At 63.1% G+C, this 23,932-nt stretch overlaps 8 protein-coding genes across 8 annotated transcripts in view; 5 read left to right on the forward strand and 3 right to left on the reverse strand.

Moving 5' to 3' along the window:
* MNEG_1340 (3-methyl-2-oxobutanoatehydroxymethyltransferase) overlaps positions 1 to 2,486 on the reverse strand; it is a gene marked incomplete at both ends in the record, with an annotated part of 3,428 nt that extends 942 nt beyond the window's left edge. The window contains 6 exons of the mRNA XM_014050171.1: positions 426 to 616; positions 891 to 992; positions 1,295 to 1,400; positions 1,751 to 1,897; positions 2,142 to 2,338; positions 2,441 to 2,486. Coding sequence (XP_013905625.1) covers positions 426 to 616; positions 891 to 992; positions 1,295 to 1,400; positions 1,751 to 1,897; positions 2,142 to 2,338; positions 2,441 to 2,486 — 789 coding nt within the window. The remainder of the gene's footprint in view (positions 1 to 425; positions 617 to 890; positions 993 to 1,294; positions 1,401 to 1,750; positions 1,898 to 2,141; positions 2,339 to 2,440) is intronic.
* Positions 2,487 to 4,380: 1,894 nt separating this feature from the next.
* MNEG_1341 (hypothetical protein) lies at positions 4,381 to 5,134 on the forward strand (the record flags this gene model as incomplete). Its single annotated transcript, XM_014050172.1, has 2 exons — positions 4,381 to 4,547; positions 5,041 to 5,134. 2 exons carry the CDS (start codon positions 4,381 to 4,383, stop codon positions 5,132 to 5,134), a joined length of 261 nt encoding a protein of 86 aa, XP_013905626.1.
* An 867-nt stretch (positions 5,135 to 6,001) lies between these two features.
* MNEG_1342 (hypothetical protein) lies at positions 6,002 to 9,002 on the forward strand (the record flags this gene model as incomplete). The annotated part of the gene is made up of 9 exons (XM_014050173.1): positions 6,002 to 6,139; positions 6,308 to 6,380; positions 6,602 to 6,709; positions 6,876 to 7,078; positions 7,527 to 7,681; positions 7,835 to 7,927; positions 8,142 to 8,279; positions 8,548 to 8,631; positions 8,873 to 9,002. 9 exons carry the CDS (start codon positions 6,002 to 6,004, stop codon positions 9,000 to 9,002), a joined length of 1,122 nt encoding a protein of 373 aa, XP_013905627.1.
* A 1,962-nt stretch (positions 9,003 to 10,964) lies between these two features.
* Positions 10,965 to 11,487, forward strand: MNEG_1343 (hypothetical protein; the record flags this gene model as incomplete). Its single annotated transcript, XM_014050174.1, has 2 exons — positions 10,965 to 11,052; positions 11,354 to 11,487. 2 exons carry the CDS (start codon positions 10,965 to 10,967, stop codon positions 11,485 to 11,487), a joined length of 222 nt encoding a protein of 73 aa, XP_013905628.1.
* Positions 11,488 to 11,874: 387 nt separating this feature from the next.
* On the reverse strand, positions 11,875 to 13,837 carry MNEG_1344 (hypothetical protein; the record flags this gene model as incomplete). The annotated part of the gene is made up of 5 exons (XM_014050175.1): positions 11,875 to 12,211; positions 12,440 to 12,615; positions 13,019 to 13,218; positions 13,400 to 13,519; positions 13,729 to 13,837. 5 exons carry the CDS (start codon positions 13,835 to 13,837, stop codon positions 11,875 to 11,877), a joined length of 942 nt encoding a protein of 313 aa, XP_013905629.1.
* A 654-nt stretch (positions 13,838 to 14,491) lies between these two features.
* Positions 14,492 to 16,844, forward strand: MNEG_1345 (putative transporter; the record flags this gene model as incomplete). Its single annotated transcript, XM_014050176.1, has 6 exons — positions 14,492 to 14,743; positions 14,952 to 15,119; positions 15,325 to 15,478; positions 15,675 to 15,858; positions 16,199 to 16,466; positions 16,737 to 16,844. The coding sequence occupies 6 exons, from the start codon at positions 14,492 to 14,494 to the stop codon at positions 16,842 to 16,844; spliced, it is 1,134 nt and encodes a 377-aa protein (XP_013905630.1).
* Positions 16,845 to 17,567: 723 nt separating this feature from the next.
* On the reverse strand, positions 17,568 to 20,833 carry MNEG_1346 (ferredoxin--NADP+ reductase; the record flags this gene model as incomplete). Its single annotated transcript, XM_014050177.1, has 8 exons — positions 17,568 to 17,596; positions 17,832 to 17,973; positions 18,461 to 18,580; positions 18,782 to 18,955; positions 19,343 to 19,455; positions 19,761 to 19,905; positions 20,438 to 20,707; positions 20,801 to 20,833. 8 exons carry the CDS (start codon positions 20,831 to 20,833, stop codon positions 17,568 to 17,570), a joined length of 1,026 nt encoding a protein of 341 aa, XP_013905631.1.
* Positions 20,834 to 22,913: 2,080 nt separating this feature from the next.
* MNEG_1347 (CCR4-NOT transcription complex subunit6) lies at positions 22,914 to 23,782 on the forward strand (the record flags this gene model as incomplete). The annotated part of the gene is made up of 2 exons (XM_014050178.1): positions 22,914 to 23,274; positions 23,757 to 23,782. The coding sequence occupies 2 exons, from the start codon at positions 22,914 to 22,916 to the stop codon at positions 23,780 to 23,782; spliced, it is 387 nt and encodes a 128-aa protein (XP_013905632.1).
* Positions 23,783 to 23,932: the final 150 nt, after the last annotated feature.

The raw sequence follows: 23,932 nt of genomic DNA on the forward strand, positions 1-23,932 counted from the left end.
GGGTGGGGTAGGGGGGGGCGGCTTGATGGAGGTGCTTTCACGCGTGCATGGCTGTGCATGGCTGGCGCATGACTGTGCATGGCTGTGCTTGACAGTGCATGACTGTGCATGGCTGTGCATGGCTGTGCATGACTGTGCATGGCTGTGCTTGACGGTGCATGACCGTGCATGGCGGTGCATGGCTGTGCATGGCTGTGCATGGCTGTGCATGGCTGTGCATGACTGTGCAGGGCTGTGCATGGAAGTGCATGGGAGTGCATGGCGGTGCATGCAAGTGCGCTGCTGGTGCCGGGTGCGCTGCCACTGCGGCCACCACCAGCCCAGATGCTTGCATTTCAGACTGGGTTGTGCAAAAAAAAACCCGCCCCATCAGCCTCCAAAGACCCCTGTCGACCACACATGTTGTTGATGTTCCATGCACGCACCTGCCCGCTGGTCGCTGGGCCCGCGCCGATGCCGATGGTGGGTATGCTCAGCGCCTTGGTCACGGCAGCCGCGATGGGCCCCGGGACGCACTCAAGCACGATGGAGAAGCAGCCGACCGCCTGCAGCGCCTTCGCCTGGTGCAGCACGCGCATGGCCTCACCCGCGACCTGCGCCTGCGGGCGGAAGCCGCCTGGGTGTGCGGGATGGGATATGGGCCGCAGGGCCGAAGAGCGCAGGGAGTGCGGGGTCAGATTAGGAGGGCCGTGGTAACGAGAGGGCTCATGACGATTGAGGCGCCCCTGGATCGGCCAAGGGCCGCCACGTGTGGGTGGGGTCGCCGCGCGCGGTGATGACAAGCAGTGGGCGCAAAGGGGCAGCGCAACCTTTTGGGTGCGAAGCAGCATTGAGTGTTCTCCCCCATGACGCAATGTGGTGTGACGTGATGTGATGTGATGTGATCTCACCCAGGACGCTGACGGACTGTGGCGTGAGGCCCACGTGGCCCATCACGGCAATGCCCGCCTCCACGATCGCACGCGCCGCCTCCACGCGCGCCGGGCTGCCGCCTGGGCAGACGTGCACGTGCATGTGTCGTGCTGGGGTTTAGCGCACGCTCCCACGGTGTGCAAGGCACAGTTCTCGAGATTTGCTTTTGTAAAGCTGATGCATGAGCCCGGTGTCACCTCAGCAGGGGTCCACACAGCTCAGCGGGCCTCTCCCCTGCCTCCGTCACAGCATCCCTCCTTCAGCTGGAAGAGGCCTGCAATCAGCCCTTTGCACAACGCAGACGAGCTTCTGCTTTTCCACCAGGGCAGACACAACAACTGCCCCGTTCCCAGCTGACCTCAGCTTCCCCGCAGCTCCTCACCTTCCAGTTTGACGGCGTCCATGTTGCCCTCCTTGAGCATGCGCATGGCAGACCCCACGGCGTCCCTCGCCGACAGCTCGTACGATCCAAAGGGGAGGTCGCCCACCTGCGAAGGCAGCGGTAGCAGCAGCAAGGCACATGCAGGGGTTATGGGATGAGCTTGATCCTTGGGACGGGCGCCAGCCGCATCCCTTTCGCGGCCCCCCAGCCGACAGCAGTGGCGTCGAGGTCTCGAGCCCCCCATCCCATACACTTGTGGCCCCGACGGCATCTGCAATGGGCGCTCCCTGCAGCCCTCATTCCGTCCCAAAGGTCCGTTCGTTTCTCCCATCACATATTCTAGAGACACACACATACACACGTGCACACACACATGCATGCGCACGTGCACACAACACACACACATGCATGCGCACATGGACATACACACATACTCACACACACACACACACACACCAGGAACGCGCGCTGCGCGCCACGCGAGACGGATTGGCAGTGCGCCAGCATGTGGTCCAGGGTGATGGGCAGCGTGGTATCGTGGCCGTGGACGACCATAGCCGCTGAGTCACCTACGAGCAGGATGTCTATGTGAGCCTGGTCAACCTGCCAGGGTGGTAGCGGTAGCAGGGGACGGGCAGGTCGATGGGAGCTGGGCGCTCAGCGGCTGTGCTGCGGCCGGGAGGGGCTGCGGGGCTGGTCGCGCGTGCGTTGTTCGTGAGGGCAAGAGGGGGGGGGGCGCCTGAGGAAGCGAAGACGAACAGCCAGCCAGGACAGAGGCCAGGACCACCCCCGCCCCCCCCCCCCCCGCGCCAGCTGCTCGCCGGCGCAGCACGGTCCGGCGGCGCACGTGCACTGCTGAGGGGTAGTCGTAGGCGGTCGCCATGGAGATGGGCTCGCCGCGCTCGTACTTGGCGCGCAGCGTGCGCAGCGTAACCGACTTCACGGTTGGCTCCTTGGGGCCGGAGTATATGCGCTCATCGGGGCCCGCCGCTGCTGCTGCCGCGCGGCGCGCGGTGGCGGTGGCGGCAAGGGGCAGGGCGCGACCTGCAGCGGCATAAAGAGGTGGCGCGATGGGTGTCCAAAGCGCGCACCCCCCCAGCGCGACGGCGGCATGTTGGCAGGGGCGGCTGGCCGCCGCGCACGCACCAAGCAGTGCATTGGTAGCCAGCTGCCTCAAAGCTGCGATCATCATCTTGGCTGACTATATGCAGCGTTTGGGTGCAAACAGAGATCCTCTGCTGTTCAATGGAGTGATGTTGACGAAAGCTGGACGAGAAAGGCGTGAGACCGCAACGGAAGAAGCTCAATCCTGCAAGAAAGATCGCTTCTATCTTGTTCTTTAAATTCAGGTTCGTCACAGTTGCTGAAATGCGATCTGTGTCGCACAGCGCGGCCCCTCTGAGAGGATTTCAGCTGCAGCAACGGCGCCCTGTGTACGGTCGCAAAAATTTTGCTAGGCTGGTGGTGAATGATGCTAACAGGTGCGAATGTGCTTTCCGAGCTTCGGCGTCACTGGCAGTGACCGCAGCGCCGCCCTCTGCCCGCATTGGAGGCGCGAGACTGCGCACTGCTCTGGGGCGTGCTTGCGGCAGTGCATTATCATGTGCTAGCTGCCACCCGTCGCTTGCCAAGGCCAGACAGCATGCCGGGGGCGGCTAAACTGAGCAGTGGCGACAGGCTCATGAATGCAGCTGTGGCCCTGGTGCCGCTGTCGGTGCTAGCGCAGGCGCAACGTGCTGCTGACTGCCGGCAGCCTCCCAACAGCCGCTGTTGTCGGCGGCATGCTTGCGGCCGCGGGCGCCGTCGTGGCGGCGGCGTCGGCGTCGACGGGCGGCGGCATCTTCTCCAAAAACCCACAGCTGCTGGTGCGGCAGGGGATGCAGAAGTTTAGGAACGACGACGTCGAGGTGAAAATCACATCCTTGCGAATTCAACCGCGCACAGGGCCATTGGGGGGCAGCTGGGCCTGCGTGGCGTCACATCCCTCAAGATTGGCAGGAGGCCCGCGCCTGCCAGGACGGGTAACAGCAGCATGACAATGACATCTGGCTGCACAAGCCACGAACAAGTGGAACTGCGAGCGCATGTACATTACACACTCATGCGCGCGCACACACACACACACACACTTACACGTGCGCGCACACATACACACGTGCGCGCATGCATGCACGCATTCACGAACACATGCTCAGACACGCACACACACACGCACACACGCGCGCTCACACACTCACACACACACTTTTGAAATCGAAATTGTGAACTTATATCCATGCATGCACACCTCCACCAGGGCTCCATCGCCGACTTTGACTCGGCCCTCGCGGCCGACCAGCGGCTGCGGCCCTACCTCTGGCAGCGGGGCCTCTCCCTGTACTACGCGCAGCGCTTTGAGGAGGGCGCAAAGCAGGCAAGGGGGCCGGCCCTGCAACACGAGGCGGGGTGGCGCTCTTCTGGCTGGCAGGGGTGATAGCTCGCGCAGCTCCCCAGCCAGGGGCCGTCGGGCATGGGGCCGCAGCCGTGCAGCTTGATGAACTGCCTCAACGCGCGCAGCTTGTGGGTGGCCAAGCCCAATGTTCTGCATTCATTTCACCCCGCCCAGCCTACCCAACCCTGCCGCGACTCTCATCTGGCGCCTCCATCATGCCCCGCCTCCACCCTCTCCCTTGCCACGGCGGCCGTCTCCCTACGCATGACACCGTTGCTTGTAATCACCCAGTTCCGCGATGACGTGGCGGTCAATCCGAACGATACGGAGGAGAGCATATGGGCCTTCCTCTGCGAGGCCCAGCTAGAGGGGCCCGACGCCGCACGCAGCAAGATGCTGGTGGTGCGCCCGCGCGCGCCCTGTGCGCCCGCACGTCCCGGCTCGAGGAAGGGGCAGGGCCATGAAGCAGGGAGGCAAGGGCTGCCCCTGCTGCCAACGCTCTGGAGGCCGCTCCGCCCCTCGCACCCTGCTTTCGCCTCGGCTCCGCAGCTCTGCGGCCGCGCAGCGCTGCCTTTGACGGCGCCAGCCCCAAACCGCGTCGGCGGCGCGCGCCGCGCCCCGCCCGTCGCAGGTGGGGCGGGACTCGCGGCCCTACATGCGGGCCGCATACGAGGCCTTCAGGGACGGCCTGGGCGCCGACTCCATCGCAGCGGCCGCGGGGCCGGACCCGGACGCGGGGCCGTCGTTTTACGCGTGGATGTACGTGGGCCTGTACCATGAGGCGCACGGGGACGCAGCGTCCGCCAAGGAGGCTATGCTGAGGTGCGTTAACCTGGGTGCCTCCGGCGGCACCCCGGCCATGGCAGGGTGCCTCTCAACGGAAGGGCGTGCGTGGGAGGGGGGAGGGGCCGCAGGGGGTGGCGGAGTGGGGTAGGCAGGGTTTTTGGGATGTTCACAAAAAGATGCAAGCAGATTTGTTGGATTCAGAGGCAGGTGATCGAAAGGAATTCCGGAATGCACGGCTCTCTGTGCGTGTCTGTGGGTTTGGGGAGGGGGGGTGCAGTAAATGGAGGTGAGTGCTTGTGTGCACGTGAGCAAGCCATCGTCCGCAGGGCCTGTATTCGCGACGCCTGCAATCAACAATGAGCAATCCTGAATGAGCAGTAGCACGTTGGCCCGCATCGTGGCTGCCGCGCTGAGCAGGCCATCTGTCCTGGGTCGCGTCCCAGTGCATCCCTGGTGCAGCGCAGCGAAAGCCCCTGCCTTGCTCGCATGCCCCTCACCAAAAAGCGCAACCGTCAACTTTATCGTGCAGGGCGGTGCGGACGCGGTATGCGCAGCAGAGCGGCGACTACATGGCGGACCTGGCGCGCGTGCACTGCAAGCGGCGGGGCTGGGCAGATGCGTAGGCCAGGAGGGACTGCGTCAAGTTTGTAGGTGCTTAGTTGTTGTAGGCTCTTGATTGAGGCTGCGTAGAGCTCGGCCCATTGCCAGGCACGGTGTTGCCAATAAGTGAACGACATGGCGTTGAGGATACTGACGGCCTGCAGCTTGCACGTGCAGGGCTTGGAGTTGGTGGTGCGGTGCGGCAGCTGGGTGCTGATGGGCGCAGGGTGTGTTGACTCGCAGCATGATAGCGACTGTGACGTCCCTGTGGCAGATGAGGTTTGAAACAGGACCGTTTATCAGGTGCACCAAACTACCGCACTGGACTCATCCACCAGCAACATTACTCTTGTCTACCGCACCGCACAGGTACATCTTGCATCCCAGGCGTGGTGATTCGCCCAGTCCTGCTAAATATGCGTACTCAGTCAGGCATTTCTCAACATGATACTCTTTCACAGGGCTTGTTCATTTCTCAGGATGGCGGGTTTGAACGGCTACGGACGTGGTCCAACCGCCCGTGGATCGGACTAGCCCTTGCTGGCCTGTATCCAAGCTACGTGCAAATCCCTTTTCTAATGTCGATCCACTCTATCAGATGCGGCTCCGCGGCTCATGCGGCGCCTTTTGCATCGCATCACTGCCGAGAAGGCCCTCATACAAATGGCCTAGCAGCGAGGCCGAGTTTTGCAGCTTTCACTGCGTCGTCCCAACTTTCACAATTATTCAGCAGCCACATACTGAACCGAGTATCTTCAAGTGACGCCGAGTCTATTGAGCAGCCTCTTGCTAGGTACCGCCCTTACGCCACGCCCCGCGGGCCGGCACTCCTCACACCCGCGAACTAGCCGCGGTATACGTGAAGAGAGACAGTGTGAAAACTTGCTGCGATGGGCCAGCTGCGGCAAACCTTGCATGAGGTCAACGGGCTGACCGCTGAGCGACGCAAGCAGCTGATGGACGAGCGCCAGCAAGCCGGCGAATACCTTGGCCCCAGCGGCAGCCCCTTCGCATTCACAAACGCTCAGGTGCGGATGCGCTCACATTGTCGCGCTGCGTTGCGTGATGCAGCCGACCTGCCCCGCACGATGCAGCGTCCAACATAGGGCGGCCACATGCGCGTCGGCACTTGGGTGTGTGTGTGTGTGTCTGGGGGTACACCTCGTGACCAGTCATTCGCGCTCGCTGCCCTGCAGGGCCACGAGATTGCAGCCTACTTGTGGCCTGTGGCTAGGCCTAAAGGCGTAATTATCCTGGTCCATGGGCAAGGTGCGGGAAGGGAACACACATGGACCGCTATCACCGCTGCCGCCCCAGTCGCGCTCTGTGAGGTGTTCATGGGGCAGAAACATTCAGTCGGCTGCAAATTTTGGCCTATGATACACACGTGTTTTGATGCATGTATGCACACACAACCGGCCCCCACGAACCTGTGGGCAAGCCACAGACAAAACTCGAACTGGGTCCTCTGTCTTTGCCCGATCCGCCAGGGAGCTACTTGGTGTATGAGTACGGCCGCAGCGCAGGGGTTGGCCGCCCCAAGCTGTATGATGGCAGCTGGATCCACTCCATGAACGACGCAGGCTACAGCGTCGCGGGTGAGCTCTGGGGCTGCTCACGCCTAGGCAAGATAGCCTCCATTGCGAGCGCCGTAGGACGCAAGGCCATGAAGACCCGCAGCGCGGCAGCGGGCGCAGGTGGCACGCAGGTGGCACCCACGTCCTGCGCCATCCATCCTACAATTTGCCTCTCTGCTGTGTGCAGGCATCGACAACCAGGGTGCGGGGCGCAGCGGTGGCCTTTTCGGCTACATTGACAGCTTCAGCCACCTGGTGGATGACATCATTCACCTTTGCAAGATCCTGCAGGCGTCCGGCGCGCCCGATGGGTTCGGCGCATCGCTGCCATTGTTTGGCGTCGGCGTCAGCATGGGCGGTGGCATCGTCCTGCAGGCTGCCATGCGCAAGGTCAGTGTGCGCTCGGTGTTTGAGAGGGCATGCGTGTGTGAGTGTGAGTATGTGTGTATGTGTGTGTGTGTGTGTGTGTGTGTGTGTGTGTGTGTGTGTGTGTGTATGTGCTCGCGCGTGCACACACGGGCGTGGGCGTGGGCGCGCACAAAAGTGCGAATCAGAGAGCGTATGTACGCTTGCACACAGATGGCAATGCTGACCGGACAGCATTGGCATTGCTGGGTGGGTGCTGCGTAATGAACGCCTCTGCGATCCACACAGTGCTTTGTGGATCTACACACTGCTTTGTGTCTGGCACAACAGGCAGTGGTGCCGATGTGTCTGGCGGGGTGCCGGCCCAAGTAGCCCCTGCGGTGCAGCGAGACGCATACCGCAGCCGGACACCTTGACGTCTTGTGCATACTTTGTGACGTAGTTCTATTTACGCATGCTCCTGCGTCCGCAGAAGGCCCTGTTCCAGGGTCTCGTGCTGCTGGCACCCATGCTGTCACTGGAGCGCGCCAAGCGGGCTCCTGGCAACCGCATCCTGCTGTGGGTGCTGGCCATGCTGGCTGACAGCTCGGCACGGGGCGTCGCGCCCTGCGTGCAATTTGTCGTGCTGTGAACACTGGGAAACCGCAGGCGCGCATGCAGAGCAGACGCAGGCGTGGTACTCACAACAGGATCAGCCGCAAGTCAGTTGCTCAGTTGCTGCGAGCTCAGTCAGCCCCAGGCGTTGACCGTCGCGCCCCTTTCGGCCTTCCGCCACCGCAGGCCCATCAGCAAGGCGCTGAGCGCTGTAGTGCCCACGTGGCCGCTTATCAAGACGGCCCGCAACCCGAAGTTCCCGGAGCTTGCGCAGGACTGGTGAGACTCGTCTTGCTAGCATCAGTTGCCGGCGCCCCACCAAGCACTACCGCACGGCAGGCTTGCTCTGGCGGCGCGCACCGACGCCACCACTTGCTCTGGCGGCACGCACCGACGCCACCACATGGTTGCAAATGCCCGAATACACCATGCCGGCAATTCAGTAGGTTCTAAAGCCTGCTGAACCTTTCCTCGTTGCGCAATCAACCCGCAGGGACCTGGACCCGGCTGTTTACCACTACCCGGTCCGCATCCGCGTTGGCACGCAGCTGCTGGCCGCCTGCGACTGGCTGGCGCCGCGGATGGAGGACGTCGAGACGCCGCTGCTTGTCTTCCACTCGGAGCATGACCCGTGAGCGCTTGGTGGCGGCGGCAGTAGCAGCGGCAGCAGCAGTAGGAGCAGGAATTTTGACATGAACAGATCAGAAGAAGGCAGCAAACGCCAAGCAGCAACACATTCTAAATGCAGGGGCAGCAGCAAGAGCAGCTACAGTAACAGACAAAGACTCAATCAGGAGCTTCAAATTTAAACTAGTACTTCAAACCCAATATCACCCAGATTTCAGGACGCACAGCTGCCAATCACCTCTCTTACGGACCCCCAATCCTGACGCCTGCAGGCTGACCGACCCCGACGGGTCAAAGGCGCTTGTCAGCCGGGCACGCTCCACCGACAAGACTCTGCGGGTGGTCAACGAATTCTGGTAGGTGGCGCACGAGGTGGACAGGCAGAGGCTGCGTTTGCTGCAGGGCCCGGCCTGTCGAGGCACGCGTGCTCGCGTGCAGATGCTCCGAAGTGGCAAAGCCAATGAACAAATGTGCATCCGAGCTGCTCAGTTGATGCGCTTGCGCACACTCATACCCATTGATGCGTTCCCTGGCTTCCCGCTCGGACATTTGTAGGCCTGTATGGCTCACACCCGCCCCTCTCATGCACCGCCGCAGGCACCGGCTCACCCAGGAGTCTGGAAACGAGGTTCTGCTGGCGGAGGCGCTCGAGTGGATGGACTTGCGTGCCGGCGAGGCCGCCGGCACCACCACCTGCTGCATCAGGGCCGGGCACGTCGTGTCATGAGGAGGGTGCCGCATAGATGGCAGCAACCATCGAGGATCTTCGCTCATGGATCAGCTCTGGAGAACGGAGATGATGGCGGACCACGAGGCGTCGACGGCCCGCGCCGTCTGCCCTGCATCGATTGCAGGGGCCCTGTTCTCAACAATTTTGACCTGCACGGTTCCGTCTTAACACATTCCAACCAGCCGTGCTATTAGCTTTCCAGCGCAGCTGTTGAGCCGTTGAGTGCGGACCTGAGGCACTCTCGGCTGTCCCCTTGCATGCAGCTGCACACTTCCTCCCCCCGCCCCTGTCTGGGAGTGGAGGTTTTGGACCCACAAGTGGAGCGCTCCGCCTTGTTACCTTGCGTGTATATGAGAACGCCCGGCGCGGTTGCTGGCGCACTTTGCCTACTACACTTGCCAGCCACGACGGCCTGTGCACCTGCGCCCCTGTTCAGAGGGACACCCCTGTGAGAGAACTCGAGCGGTGGCCTCGTTCACGTGAGCGACGTGCGCACAATGCGCCACGCGAAGCTGAGCGCTTCTGCCTCCGCGCGTGCCGCGCGGCCTCGAGTCAGTCCGTCGACAATTGTACCGCTTCTCAGGGTGTTTGTCATCAGTTGTACCGCCCTGCGCCTCTTCAATGTACATGACTGATCTTGGGCAGTACAGCTGCCAAGGTCCAAAACAGCATGGCGCGACTGGTGGCTTGTGAGCGTGTCCCCACTGGCGCGATTGTGGGGCCCGCTGCTCTGCAATAGATGCACATTTGATGACGCATCCCGTCCCTCAACGCCCTAATGCCTGTCAGCAGGCTGTCTCTTGCGCGCACTTCACCAATGTTGCCGCTGATGCCGGCTAATCTGCCGTTGCCAGCCATGGCAGCCAGGTTGATGCAGTGTGACTGGGGCGCTGTGCGAACGGCGCCCGCCGCTGCCACACGTCCTTTGTAAGGGGCACTGGGTCGAATATCTGTTCATATGATGCGATCTGTGCGTTACCCTGTCACGCAGAGCTGCTGCCTGGTCCCCTGCACAGCGTGTGGCATGTCGACAATGTTTTGTTGTGTGCTCTGTCCACGCTTGATGTGGCCCGATGCAGCAGTTTGCAGAGCTGTGAGAGAGTGCCGGTCCCTCCACTGTTAGTTGGCAAAGGGGCATGGGTGTTAATGGGGGCATACGGCAGGCGACTTCCAGGTCTACAGCAGGGCAGGGGGTTGCTGTCTGAAAGTCCGTTGATGTGAATCTAGTGCTGGGCATGTGCCTAGCACGCTGAGAGTCTTAGAACTGTGGCAGAGTTTGGGATAGAAGTCCAACAAGGTGTTTGAGCGACTACACAGCCCCAAGGATTGGAAGCATGCCTTCATCCCGCTGACCAGTGAAATGACATTGCTGTCAGCCCAAATAACCCCGCCTCTGCAGGTTCATCGATTGCCAGCCTGTGTGACAGCCACGAAGGAATGGCGACCACCTAGATAATATTTCAATGTGCAGCCAATTATGTGAAAGTCCTAAGTTTGAAACACCCTCCTGGAAAGCTCCAACAGTGCAGTTGTCCTTTGATATGGTATAAACGCCTGGCAGTTTCGTGCGTGTGCATGCATGTGAGTGGGTGCACGTGCATGCACGTGCCAGCGGTAGTGCGGTACAGCCTCTGATTGATACATTCTGCAAGGAATGATATCGGTGTCTGCAATAGCCACCAGCAGGCTGCTGCTGCGGCCACCACCTGCGCGCGCACCCGAAGGAAAGCGACTGCAGGATGGCAAGTTGGCAACTGCTTCCCGTAAGTTTCGTTGGCCCTTGCGCCTTGAAGAATTCACCTGCCGAAAAATTACGTGTTTGAGAAGGAATGCGCTGTTGCCAGCCCAGAAAATTTTTGCAACTTGGCTGATCATAACCGTGATCTGCGGTATAGTGTAAGGCCTTCAGCGACCAGCGGAACCACCAGGTGATCTGGAGGGTGTTATAGGACAGTCTCTATGGCACAGGAAGCGGACAAAAGCAAGGCCGCGCCAAAGGACGCCTCTCTTGAGGAGGACGATGCCTTCGAGGAGTTTGCATCGCATGGTAAGATACAGACACCGCTTTGTACCTCTCACGATGATCACCGGCTCCGTCACGGTGTGAGCCGAACGCGGCGCTGCTGCACTCATCTGACGCTGCTGTGCTGCGTGCGCGCCAGTCGCACCACCCCCGCACGGTTGCTTGCCCTGGACGCATGCGTTGTTCGCAAGCATGCGCCAAAGTTGCTAATTTCCGGCTGTATAGCAATGCTCCCGGGGTGGGTGGTCGGGCACCTCGAGTCAGCCACGCAATCACTAGCTCTCTAGCTGCACCCCCGCCCCCTCCACACCCGTGCACCCTGCAGTTGTGAAGGACGAGGCCCACGCGGCGGATGAGGAAAATCAGGAGCTGTGGCAGGCTGACTGGGACGACGAGGAGGTCGGGGAGGACTTCCAGCAGAAACTGCAGCGGGAGCTGGGGCGCCACATGAAGGAGTAGGGAACTGCAAGACCGTCTATCTGGCATATATCTATTATCTACACGTGGTGGCCTTAGCAGGCAGCAGGGGCATGCAAGGCAAGTGCGGTCGTACTCAATGTTTCAGCGGCTGGCGGCCAGCATGTGGGTTGCGCCATACCTTCAGACAAGCTGATGCGCCCCAATCCTGCACCTGTGCCGAACTTCATGACCGAGTAAATGTCTCTTTACAGACTATGTGGCAGGTCATAGTCCCTTGGCTGCAGTGGCTGGTTGCAACTGTTCCAAACCACCCCGGTATAGGTACAAAGGTGAAAACACACCAAGCAGCACAGGCATGTTGCAGCCCGGCACAGCAAGACAAGACAAGGATCAAACAATCGCACAGCAGCATCAGCAGCAGAAAAATCAGCCGCCACCCGTGGCGCCCGCAGCGCTGCTGCCCTGCTTGGCACTGCCTTTGCCAGCAGTCACGGCCTTGCCCGTGCCGCCCTTGCCGGCCGCCGCCAGCGCCGCGGCCTTTGCAATCTGCTGCTGCAGAAAAGCGGCCTTGAGCTTCTGCCGCTTTGCAGCGAGCGCCGCGTCACGCGCCTGCTTCTGTTCCTGCGCCCTCTCCCTGCCGGCCTCCGTCTCCGCCGTCATCCCGAGCACGGTTTCCTTGTACGCCTGCCGCCGCTCCGACTCGACTCGCTCGATCTTCTGGCGTGCCTCCTCCTCCTCCTCCCAGCGCCGCCGCTCGCGCTCCCTGGGCCACGTTCGTGGAGTGGTGTGACAGCAACAACAGGCAAGCGTCGGCAACGGGGTCAGACCGGCTGCGGCATCCAAATTGAGCAATCACAGAGCAGCAAGTCAAATCCACTGGACTTCCAAAGACAGGGGCACCTCCCTTTGCTCGTCGCTTGCTGCCCCCCCGCAAACTCAAGACAAACCCCCAGTCCCTCCCAAAAAGCCCTCCAGAAGGCACGACCCCCACCTCCACATGTCCTCAGACATCATGCCGCCCCCCGACCCCAGCGCCGCTGCCGACGTGTCCACCGCGCCCCCCTCCCCAGCTGCGCGGCGCCGCCGCGCCTCGTCGCGCTCCTCAAGCCAGTCCCCGGCCCCGCGGCGCTCCTCGTCGTCCAGCGTGCCCTTTGCCACAAAGTCAACCTTTGCGAATGGTCCCCAGATTCGGCACGTGACAGGGTCGGGAAGGGGAGGGGTTCAGGTGGGCGAGCAACGGCAACAGGAGGGCAGCTGCCACCCCTGGCCCATAACACCCTACCACATGCATGCCTGCACGCGTGTGCGTGCGCGCGCACACACACACACACACACACACACACACGAGCGCGCACATCCGCGCAAACACACACACACACACAAATGCACACGCGTGCAAACACGCACACACACACACACGCGCGCGCACTCACACACTGAACGTGCACAGCTGCATGAGCAAGGTAAACGCCTTCCACGGCGGCACACATCAAACATGGACACTGAAACTCTCGTGCCCGGACGGCAGTTGCAACCGCACCCGTCCCCCTTGCGCCCCCAACAGCCCCACCTCATACGCCTCGCCCTCGTCCTGCGCCTCTCCCCTGGCCAGGCGCCCGTACAGCGCCGCCTTGCGCTCCAGCGCGGCCGCGCTCTCCGCCAGCCGCTCCGACCCGTCCGGCGCCGTCTGCTTCAACGCCAGTCGGTCGGCGTTGGCGCGCGCGGCCACGCCGTCGTTGCTGCGCTGCATCAGCTGGGACACGTCGAGACCTGGTGAAAATGCGGGCGGGTGGAGTGGGGCAGGTTTGGGTGAGGATCATTTGAGATGAGGGCAGCAAGGAGGCGAGATGCCGCTGGTCAGTGCAGCGCTGGAGCATGAAGACGCGCCGTGGCCTGCCCTTGCCGCTGATGCGACTCGCCAAACCGCCATGTGCGCGCGCGGCGTGCGCACCCGCTCGCCGTCGCACGTGCTTGTCGCTGGGGTCGAGCCCACCCTCCTTCCACTGCGTTACATGCTGCTGCGTGCGGTACAGCTGCGCCTGCAGCTCTACCACGCCTGTGTCGCCGACGCCTGCGGGGGTTGCCAAGGGCGAGCCAACGCGAGCGCACGGTGAGTGCAGACCGTTATCTGCATGCAAGTCGCCAGAGCCTGGCCTCCGCAAGCACAAACTGCTGGACAAGGTCATTGGATATCTCATGCAATGCGAACAGTGAGCCAAGCGAGACACGAGCATCCAGTGCGACAAGGCCAGCAGCAGCGCTGCCGCACTCTGCTCTCACCCTCGATGAGGCGCCGCTTTTTCGCTGGCACCGCGCTGCTAGCGAGCCAGCCATAGTTCTCCCTCTCTGCGGGCTGCGCCGTCTCCTTGCTCTCCTCGCCATGCTCCATCCCGTTCTGGCCGCTGGCTGCAGGGAGGTCTGCCCCCGGGAAGCCAAAGGTTGTATATGGGGCATTGTAATCCTTCCAATTTATACCTACCGTACACAACGCTGCAACCACATTGCTGTAGATCGCGAGTCACCGGGACAAGGCTTGCTGACCTCACGCCTGAGCAACAAGTGACGCTGCACTTTGGAAGTAAAATTGCGGTCCATGGAATTAATCAGGTTGCGTACTCCCCTTTTCTCTGGCTAGGTTGCGATCCCGCGCCTGGGACAGCGCTCATCAAGCACAAAATTTGTCCGTCGCACCGGCCCTGCCCTGCACACAATGTCAGCAGCGCGCTTAGAGCGTCTTCATGAGCGTGTGCATCAGACGGCCCAGCCCCAGCGGCCACCGCGAGGGCTCGCGGTGCCCCTGCGCCGCCTGCCACGCAGCGCTCCGTTGAGCAGGCCGCCGCGTGCAGCCCCCCCAGACTCTGACCGAGCAGTCCAAACAGCGTCCACGCCTCTGGATCAGCGTCCGGCGTCAACACGTGACACGAACGATGGCAGCAGCAGCAGCAATGGCAGCAGCAACGGCTTCGGCGCCGGGGTCTCGCCCCAGGCCGACAGCTTGGGGGCCCGCCTGGAGTGCATCTCCACCGGAATGGATGTCATGTGCATGGTGGAGCCCGAAGAATCACGGGGTGGGAGTTCTGGACCGCAACAGCAGCAGCCGCAGCAGCAGCAGCCGCAGCAGCAGCAGCAGCAGCAGCAGCAGCAGCAGCAGCAGCAGCAGCCCGAGACGCAGCGGGAACCAACTGCTTTTGGCGGCGCAGCAACGGGTGCTGGGACGCCGCTGGAGCAGCTGCTATCTGTGGCGTTCCTTATCGCGCCCTTCTTCTTGTGGGGAACGACCATGGCTGCCATGCGGGTGAGATGCTCTTGCAGCGGCAACCTGGTGGCGTATATGTTGCCGTGCGCAGTGCAGCTCATCTTTTCCCGCGATGTTGGGTTAACTAGCAAACATGTGGTCTGAATGCTCGGCCCAGCCTAGCGGTCCATCGACATGCACTCAGCCCTGGATCCCAAACCCTCCGCCCCTCCCTTGGCCCGCGCGCGCCCGCCAACGCCCCTCGCAGCCCGTCACGGCGCACACCACGCCGCTGTTCATGGGCGCGCTGCGGCTGCTGCCCGGCGGCCTCGCCTTAGTCGGCTGGGCGGCAGCCAACGGGCGGCCGCAGCCGTCATCCGCGATCGCGTGGGCTTGGGTGGCCGCGTTTGCCCTCGTCGACGGCGCCATGTTCCAGGTGCGAGCAGGCGGATGGATCGAGGCTAGCGCATGCCGCGATGACGCCCACCGCTCGCCGCCTAGGTATCAATGCGCTGCGCATTTCCGCCCAGGCAGCTGCAGGCACTTCCCACTCTGCTTGTTACATGGCCGCATGTGCTCTCGGGGACCTACCTGATCCCGCACGCACCTGGACGCGTGCACGCACCTGTGCCTCTCATCAGGGCTTCCTGGCCGAGGGCCTGCAGCGGACCTCTGCCGGCCTCGGCAGCGTCATCATCGACTCCCAGCCTCTCACGGTGGCGGTGCTGGCGGCGCTGCTGTTCGACGAGCGCCTCGCGCCCGCGGCTGTCGCGGGGCTCTTCATCGGCGTCGCGGGTGGGCGGCTGAACCGGATGTCAGGCTTGCCAGCCATCGCCGCTGCTCCCCTGTGTTTGTGGTGGCAACGGCCTGCTTTGGCGCTGTCGGGCCCATGCCACCACCCTTGTATCGACACGCAAGCAAGGGGCTTTCCGCAGCAGCCGGTGACGCGTACGCGCGCTGCCGCGCTGGCACGGCCCTGTCATCCCCGCAGGCCTGCTGCTGCTGGAGGTGCCCCAGGAAGCCGTGCAGCAGCTGCTCTCCCAGGGCCCCGGCGCGCTATCTGACCTGGCGGCGCTCGTGCCCAGCTCGCTGGGCGGCGGCAGCATCTGGGACAGCGGGGAGTGGTGGATGCTGCTGGCGGCGCAGTCGATGGCTGTGGGGACAGTGATGGTCAGGTGCGTGAAAGCGGGGTGGCAAAGATTGTGGCGCTGACCAGGCGCGGGCGGTGGGAGCCAGCGTGGGGAGCTTGATCCATGACTTGTGGTTGCACGCTGGTGCGGGAACGCACCGCACCCCGCCTCATGCGGAGGCACTCGCCGCCGCCGCCTTTTGCGGGTCCGGCCTCAAGGTGCTTGCCCGCTCAGCTGGCGCAGCGCCCCCACGGATGTGAATTATCACTCGTGTATGATCACACACACACACACACACACACACACACACACACACACACGCACGCACGCACGCACGCACGCACGCACGCGCTCACGCGCTCCCCCTGAACGCCTTGCGACCCAGATGGGTGATGCGGCACTGCGACCCCGTCATGGCGACAGGCTGGCACATGGTCCTCGGCGGCGCCGGCCTCCTGGCGCTGTCCCTCGCAACAGACGGCCCCGTCCTCGCGGAGCGCCTGCAGGGCTTCGGCGCCGCCGACGCGGCCGCGATGGGCTACGGGTCGCTGCTGGGCGGCGCGGCCGCGTACGGCATATTCTTCTACAACGCGACACAGGGCAGCCTCACGGCGCTCAGCAGCCTCACGTTTTTGACGCCGATGTTTGCCGCGGTGAGTGGGCGTGGACTGGGCGCCCGCTGTGGCGGGGCTGCGGCGCGACGGGGCGGCGGGGTGCACTGGAGCTTGTGACCGCGTGGCGTAGTGCCGTCCTGCTGACCAGCCAGATTGAGGTTTTCCTGACCTGTCAAGAAGAGGGCGTCGCAATGGTACGTTGCTGGCCTGTGTGCTATGCCATCCCACGCCAGCCGATTCCTGCATCACCGCTGAAGTGACCCCGCTCCCGCCGCCCCCGCGCCACCTCACCCCCTCCCCTCCCCGCAGGGCGCCGGCTATCTCGCGCTCGGCGAAACGCTGACGCCGGTGCAGCTGGCGGGTGCCGGGGTGACGCTGTTTGCGGTCTACCTCATTAACAACCGCTCGGCTCAGTGATGGGGCGAGCCGGAGCATTAATCAAGAAAGAAGAACGAACGGAGGACTGCTCAGCGCCCAGCCGGGCGCGACACGTGACTGGGCGCTTGTTCAGCGCGTGAGCTTGCGCGTATTGTTGGCGGCTGCAAGGAATTTTTTGAGAAAGGGAGAGTGGTTGAGGAGCTGAGGCGTGACGAGCGAGCGCAAACCCGAAACCAAAGCCCTGAGACAGCTGCAGCATCCTGTGGCTACGGGCCCGGCCCCTTGCCAGCCGCCGCCCTTGTGTAATATATGCTGGCGTGCCCTCCCCAAGCATTGCGTTGGGAGTGCCGTTGGGCAGCACTGTTATTCTGAAACCCCCCCTGCGCAGCCGTCCAATCTGCCTGGCTCCCCCTTTCTTCGGCCAGCATCATGCCTCAGAGCGTCGCAGACAGACTCGAATCTCTTTGCCGGCGAGGGTCCCCCAACTGTCCCAGCATACCCCCATGCCGTGACCCAATCCTGCACTTGACAGCCGCCAGGCGCGTTACAGGTGGACGGTCCGGCCCCGCCCCCTCGCTCCCGCAGCAAGCAATCGCTCCTGCTCTGCGGAACACTCATGCGGAATGCACGCGTTCAAAATAGCGGGCCAGAGGCCAGCAACACACTGCCCCAATGGGGTTGAAAAAGCAGCCGCCCCTGAATTGGGCCGACACGGGGCTTGCGGGTCCTCAAGCTGCAGCCGCTGCCGAAGCAACCAGGTGCTTAGTACACCTCCACGTGCCACTGGTTCTCTGCGGTGGGGCGCAGCGCGGGCAGCAGGGTTGAGGAGGGGCGGCTGGTCAGCAAGGGTGGTTGGCAGCAACATGGCTGGCCCCCAGCGGTTTCACCTCCTGCCGATCATGCGCCTGTATAAGGTCCAAGCCACTGTCATGTTGAGTCGCTGCCAGGATGACTGCAGGAGGCTGTCAAGGGTGTCTCAAGTCAAAACATGTCGGACCAGGACGTGCCAGGTCAGCGATGACTCACTGTGCTTGAGCTTCTCGGCGAACTCCTCAAAGTTGAGGCCCTTGGCCTTGGCCACGCGCTCGAGCATGGAGGTGATGCCGGGCATCATGCCCTTGAGGCCGCAGAAGTAGATGTGGGCGCCCTCGTCCAGGAGCTTGAAGATCTGGGGGGTTGGTGGGGAGACGGTTCGGGGATCAGTACAAGGTTCGACTTGTGCCGGGTGTCGACGGTTGAGTGGAGGCAAGTGATGGTGTGGTGGCGGCCAGGACGGGGTGGCGAGTCGGGGCCGCATGTGGTACAGCGCGTCAAGGTCTTCAAGGAAATGCAGTGCTTGTTTCCTCGCTGAGTGTGAGCTGAGGGGTGCGATCTGCCAATGGGCTTTGCACGAGCCGCCCACCCCGGCTCCATGGCTACATGGCACGTGCGCAGCTCCGTGCGCCAAGTCGCACTGTCAGCAATCCGCCGCCACTGATCAACCCGCCATTCGGTGCGTCGTTTGCAGCCTCTACCCCCCAATCAGTCGACCGCAAAGCAGCATAGCGGCGGGCGGGCGACGCACTGGCGTTGTCGCCTCGCGAGCCCCGCGCGCGGCACCTGCATGCTCCTGCTCTATGTAAAAAAGCAACAATAATACAAAAAGAGCCACTCACGATGTCGGCGTACTCCTCCACCTTGTCCTGGATGTACATCTTGCCGCCGCTCTTGTTCTTCTGCTCACGCGACAGAGCGTAGTCCACGCGGAAGTTGTCCGGGTAGGTCGCCTTGATGGCCTGGGGAGATCACAAGATTGCAGCAATTTTTTATTGCAGTTTCAGTAGGTTGAAAGTCGGCGTATCGTCAAGTTCGAAGGGCGGAAGCCAGCAGGCCTGATGGAGGCGAGACGGCCGGCGCGCCGCACGTAGGGGGGCAAGGCAGCCGGGTGGCGCATGCCCAGTTTGCGCCATGCGTCACACTACCCGGCGCGCGCGCACCTGGATCTCGTCCTCGTAGAGCAGGCTGTCGCTGTTGGCGACACCCATGAAGAGCCAGAAGAGGCCGTCGAACTTCCAGCCGGGGACGTTCTCGAAGAAGCAGCGGCGCCAGAAGGAGCGGAAGGGGGCGATGCCGGTGCCGGTGGCCACGCAGATCAGCACGGACTTGGGGCTCTGCGGGTGGAGGGTTGGTGGAATTGTAGAGCCAGGTGTGGGTTGCGTGGGTGGGTGCGTGGGTCTTGGGTAGGCGCGGGCGTGTGGGGTGCGAGTGCCCCTTGATATAGTCGCTCTGTGGCTGTCTCCGCGTTTGTCTGACTGCCTCTTTGTCTGCTGTGGGTTTCAAGCAGCAGACACACACAGACACAATGTCATCGTGTGCGTTCGCGCGCACAAACACACACACACACACACACACACACACAAGAGCTCATACCCACTCTTGCACACACACACACACCACACACGCACGCGTGCCTACTCACACCCACACACACACACACACACATCTTTGCACGCTTTGCGCATGCACACGCCTGCGCATACACCGCGCGGGCCCCTCACCTCGGGCAGCAGCAGGACCTTGCCGGCAGGGCCGGTCATCTGGATCTGAGTGCCGGGCTCGGCGTCGCACAGGAAGTTGGAGCAGATGCCCTTCTTGGCGGGGTCCTCCTTGCCTGGGACGCGGAGGACGCGGTTTCACGGGGCGGCCGTGGGGGTTGGGGTGGAGGCAGTGGGCGAGGGAGGGGGGCCTGCGAGCGCACCGCGCGAGCAGTGGGCAGCATCAAAATCCGCCTCCTGCCAGCAATCCCGCCTCCTGCCGGCAATCCCGCCTCCCCTGCCATCCCGCCCGCCGGCGGCGTGCCCGAGGGACGCCGGCAGCTGCGCGGCCGCAACATCGCCACAATTGTGTTCTTCTGTCCCCAACCATTGGCGCGCCAAAAACACAGTGTTGCGTGGCGGCCCCCGCTGCCGTTCTCACCGGTCTCGGGGTCGACGTACACGGCGCGGCGCACGCACAGGGTGGTGGTCTTGCCGTCAAAGGTGTCGCCGTAGCGGGACGCGGCAATGGAGTACAGGCGCACGCCGTGGGGCACCTCCTTGCCCTTGCTGTTGATCTTGGTGCCCTGCGGGACGCAGGCAGAGCAAGGAGCGGGGCAGTTTGCAGAGGTTTGTGCATGTAAGTGTGTGCGTGTGTGTGGGGGGGGGGGAGAAGGCACGGCCGCTCGCGCCACCGGGCCGATGAGCAACGTTATGGACGGTGCCGGCCGCTCGCGTCATGGTGCGGCTGGGCCCTCGTTCCTGGCCTGGCAGGGCTCAATGCTGGGGCCCCCTCGTTCAGAGCCCGGCCACATCCCCCCTCCACCCTTCGACGCGTCGCCGCCGCCACCACGCGACTGGCAGGACCGCCGCAAGACATGCCCTAGGCCGTGCCAGCTCGCCGCTGCCCGCTTCTGCAGCGACGCCCCACAGGCAATTGCTGCTTCGCTGCGTCGCCATTCCGGTCCTGCACATCTTCATGCTGGGAAGACGCCGCCGCCACCACACGCGCAAGCACGAGCCTCGGCGTCGGTTTCACAACCGCCCGTCGGTCGCATGCTGCCCCGCTGCCACTGCGGCCGCAGCCCGGGCCAGTCCCCATCAGCCGTGACTGCTCACCGGGGGGATCACGCCGTAAGACTGGCCCTCCCAGTAGGGGATGTCACCGTTGGTCTCGATCACAATGTCGCAGGTCTCGCCGGTGGCGTTGGGGCCAACGATGCGCTTCACCGACCTGATGGTCCCCGTGAAGGGCTTCTTGTTGCTGAAGGTGTTGAGAGGCATCTCGCCCTCCTCCAGCGCGAGCGGGACATTGGTACGCGTGAGCGTGGTCGTGGCGGCAGCACGGACCACGACCGCGCGGCGCGAGCCCGCAGTCTTGAAAGCGACCTGCGTTGAGAAGCATCGAGGTCAGCCGCAGCCCGCGCAGATAGCTATCGCGTACGAGCAGCAGACCCGGAAGCAGCGCCCCACGAAACTCACGCCGCGAGCCGCGGAAGCGTTGATGGTCTGCATGGGGACGAATAATTTGGGAGAATTGGGGGCAGAGGGGGTCAATGGGCTTGCCACGGCACGGGAGATCACTGGTTTCGCGAGCTTGGCGCTGTGGGCACACACCTGCATCTTGTGCTGCCTTGCTTAGCTACAAAATGTGGAACCGCAACAGAAAGGTGGATTGATCGACTGAGCTCGCGGCTTTGTGCGTGCGCCGAGAATGAAGTTAGCCACTAAACAGCCGTGCGCTGGTCGCTGCAGGGGCCTGGCCTCGCCCTTCCTGGGCACGCCACCGCATCCCATCCCCAGAACTGCACTTCATAAAGGTCAAATGACCTAGGTACACCCATTTTGAGGGATCTAGAACCAGGGCGGGGCCGTGCTGGTGCCAATGCGCCGCTCCCCGAACATGTGCCTGATATCGTACTTTACTCATCACTGCACTCCACAGACGGCCAGGTCACCATGGGCAACGAGGGGCCTTGCAATACCATCAAATAATGATGTTCTTGGCCTGGGACGTGACTTGTGCACAGACAATGGCTGGTCTGCAAGCAGCGAATGCAGCACAGGATCTGGCCCCCGTTGGCACCTCTGATTGTCTTCGTCTGCACGCAGGACTCGGTACGTCTTGTGACATCACGTGATGTCAGCAACAGCCTTGGCATCTGTGCGACCTGACAACTTGTATGCCGCTCACATGATCAGCTTGAGGTCAAGGGGCCGAGTGGCTGGGCCAAACCGAGGCTTGACCACCCCACCACTTCGCCCGTACAGCGCCCGCCTGAGACAAGGGGGCACACACTTCATCGGCCACGCGCCAACATAGCTACGCGTATGCCCCCCGGCTTGCACCGATACCGGTTGCTGCCCAAGGGCTGGGAGAGGACTGTTTATCCAGGCTACCCAACCAGCAGCTGCTGTTGTCTTCTGCACAGTTGATGTCAATGGTGGTCTTGCTGGGGGTGGCACAAGCCGCAAGGCGCAAAGGGGTGAAGGAGGCTGCTGTGGGTTCCTGCAAGCACGTGGTGCGCGTGGCAGGTGGGTGAGATGATCAGTGAGGTCCTGGCTGAGCAAGGCCGCAGCTGCAGAACGCCGTCCATGGTGGCCTGCGTCTGCCTGCCGGACACATCGAGCTTCGACTTGAGTTGGGTTGCATCACCAAGGCCCCCAGTGGGCCGTGCACCGCTCTTTTTCAAGGTGGTTGGTCCCAAAATTTCCAGGGTCGGTCAGGCACTGGCGTAAATCACACTAACAGTGGCAGCATCGATTGGAGAGTGGTTTGCCTGCAAGCAAACCTTCAAACTTGTGAAATCAGTTGTTGTGAGTGCATGTTGCCGTAAACAGTGCTGGTTCAAAGCGCTGGCAGCCAGGGGCTACTGTACCGGAAGCATACTAGCCGGGCCACGCAAGCCCGCAAGCCCGCAAGCGTATCTGAAACATGCACACGGTCAGCCGCCACCGATGAACCCAGCGGCTGCGTACCATATGTATTGCAATGGTATGATATATATGTAGTGTATCCTGGGTGACTGACGGTCAGTATTGCTCTCTGTTCGCAGTTCAGGACATCAGGAGTCTGTTCAACTGGGGAGCCTGCGCCCCGCGCCGCCCGAACGGTAGATCACAGATCACGCGGCGCTTCTCTGTATACATTGCACCCCTTTCACCACACCACGATCCGATCGCTCACTTGAGTCCATCCCAGCCCGAAGGTGTCTTGTTCGTGCGTGGGGCCTCGCCCCGTCATATGAGCTGAGCCGCCCATCCCCAGCCTCCTGTGAACAGCGCTTAGCATGTCCTGAAGAGACTCATCAGGGTGCGCGGATGCGAGCGGAGCAGGAGGAGTGAGCTGCACACCGAGGGCCCGAGCAGGCGCCAGGCACGACGGTAAGCCGATCATTGGGGCATGCGAGGGGCCTGAAGCGTAGTTTCGCTCGTCAGGGCCTGGGCACCAGGGCTCTCAGTGGTTTGCGGGCGACAGCGATCTGTTGCGCATGCAGCACGCAGCACGCCTGTGCCCCGCACAACGCTCTTCTGCGCCGCGCCGCCGCCGCGCCGCAACGCCCGTGCTCGCGACGCCCCCTCCCCTGCACCACAGATGATCTCGATCGTCAGCGTGCGGCTGCCGACGGGCGACACCCCCGTGTCGACCGTCACGCTCGAGCCGTATGTGCTGCTCAAGCGCGGCGAGACGGTCCAGTCCGCGGAGGACATGCCCTCGGAGGGCGACCCCGCAGGCGCCAGCCCCTGGCAGCTCCGCTCCCGCTGGTTCCGCAGCTCGATCCCGCGCGGCGGCGCCGTGTGCAGCGTGCACCCGGAGAAGGAAGCGACAATCCAGTGCACTGTGTGCCTGCGCTCCAAGGTGGCGCAGCACCTGTCCTACCACTGCTCGCCCGAGTGCTTCCGCAGCAGCTGGGCGCAGCACCAGGAGTACCACCGCCAGGCGGCCGCCAACTTCGGTGCGCGCCATGGCGCGCTTGGGAGTGCGTGCGCGCCGCGGGCGCGGGCGCAGGGCGGGCGCCGGTGGGGCCGGAGCGGCTTCTGGTCAGTGACGCGCCGTGCAAGGCCGCCATGAGGACGAGGGATGGTGGCAGTGCCACAGTCGCACAGCCTCTTGGGCAAGCAGACGTTTGCAGCTCAGGGGCTGCCGGCTGCTGGGCACACCCATGATCGCGGTCCACTGGCCCCCGCTCCAGCCTCCCCGTATTTCCCCGTCGCCCGGCGCCCGCAGGCCAGGAGAACGGCTATGACTCCGGGGTGAAGGGCAGCAGCACTACAATGAGCACCGGGGAGACCTGGGTCGAGGCGAGTGTCAAGACACGGGGCGACCCACGGTTGGGCCCAGGCAGGGGTGCTGCGCGTCAACGCCCGCACCTCGACCGCCTCTGTTTGTTGCATTGCGTGGCTCCTAACCCTGCTGTTGGTTCGCGCACCTCCGCAGCGGCCCTGGGACCCCGCAATGCTTGACCCCTCGTCCCTCGCCCCTCCCTCACGCACCCCCCGCCGCTCGCCGCACCCGTATCAACGCCGCCCCGCCAGGTCAGCCGCGAGCGCCGCTACACGCCGCAGCAGGAGGACGTCGGGTTTGTCCTCAAGTACGAGTGCTCAGTGATCGAC

The sequence above is a fragment of the Monoraphidium neglectum genome (assembly GCF_000611645.1).
Source record: "Monoraphidium neglectum strain SAG 48.87 unplaced genomic scaffold scaffold00132, whole genome shotgun sequence".
NCBI lineage: Eukaryota > Viridiplantae > Chlorophyta > Chlorophyceae > Sphaeropleales > Selenastraceae > Monoraphidium > Monoraphidium neglectum.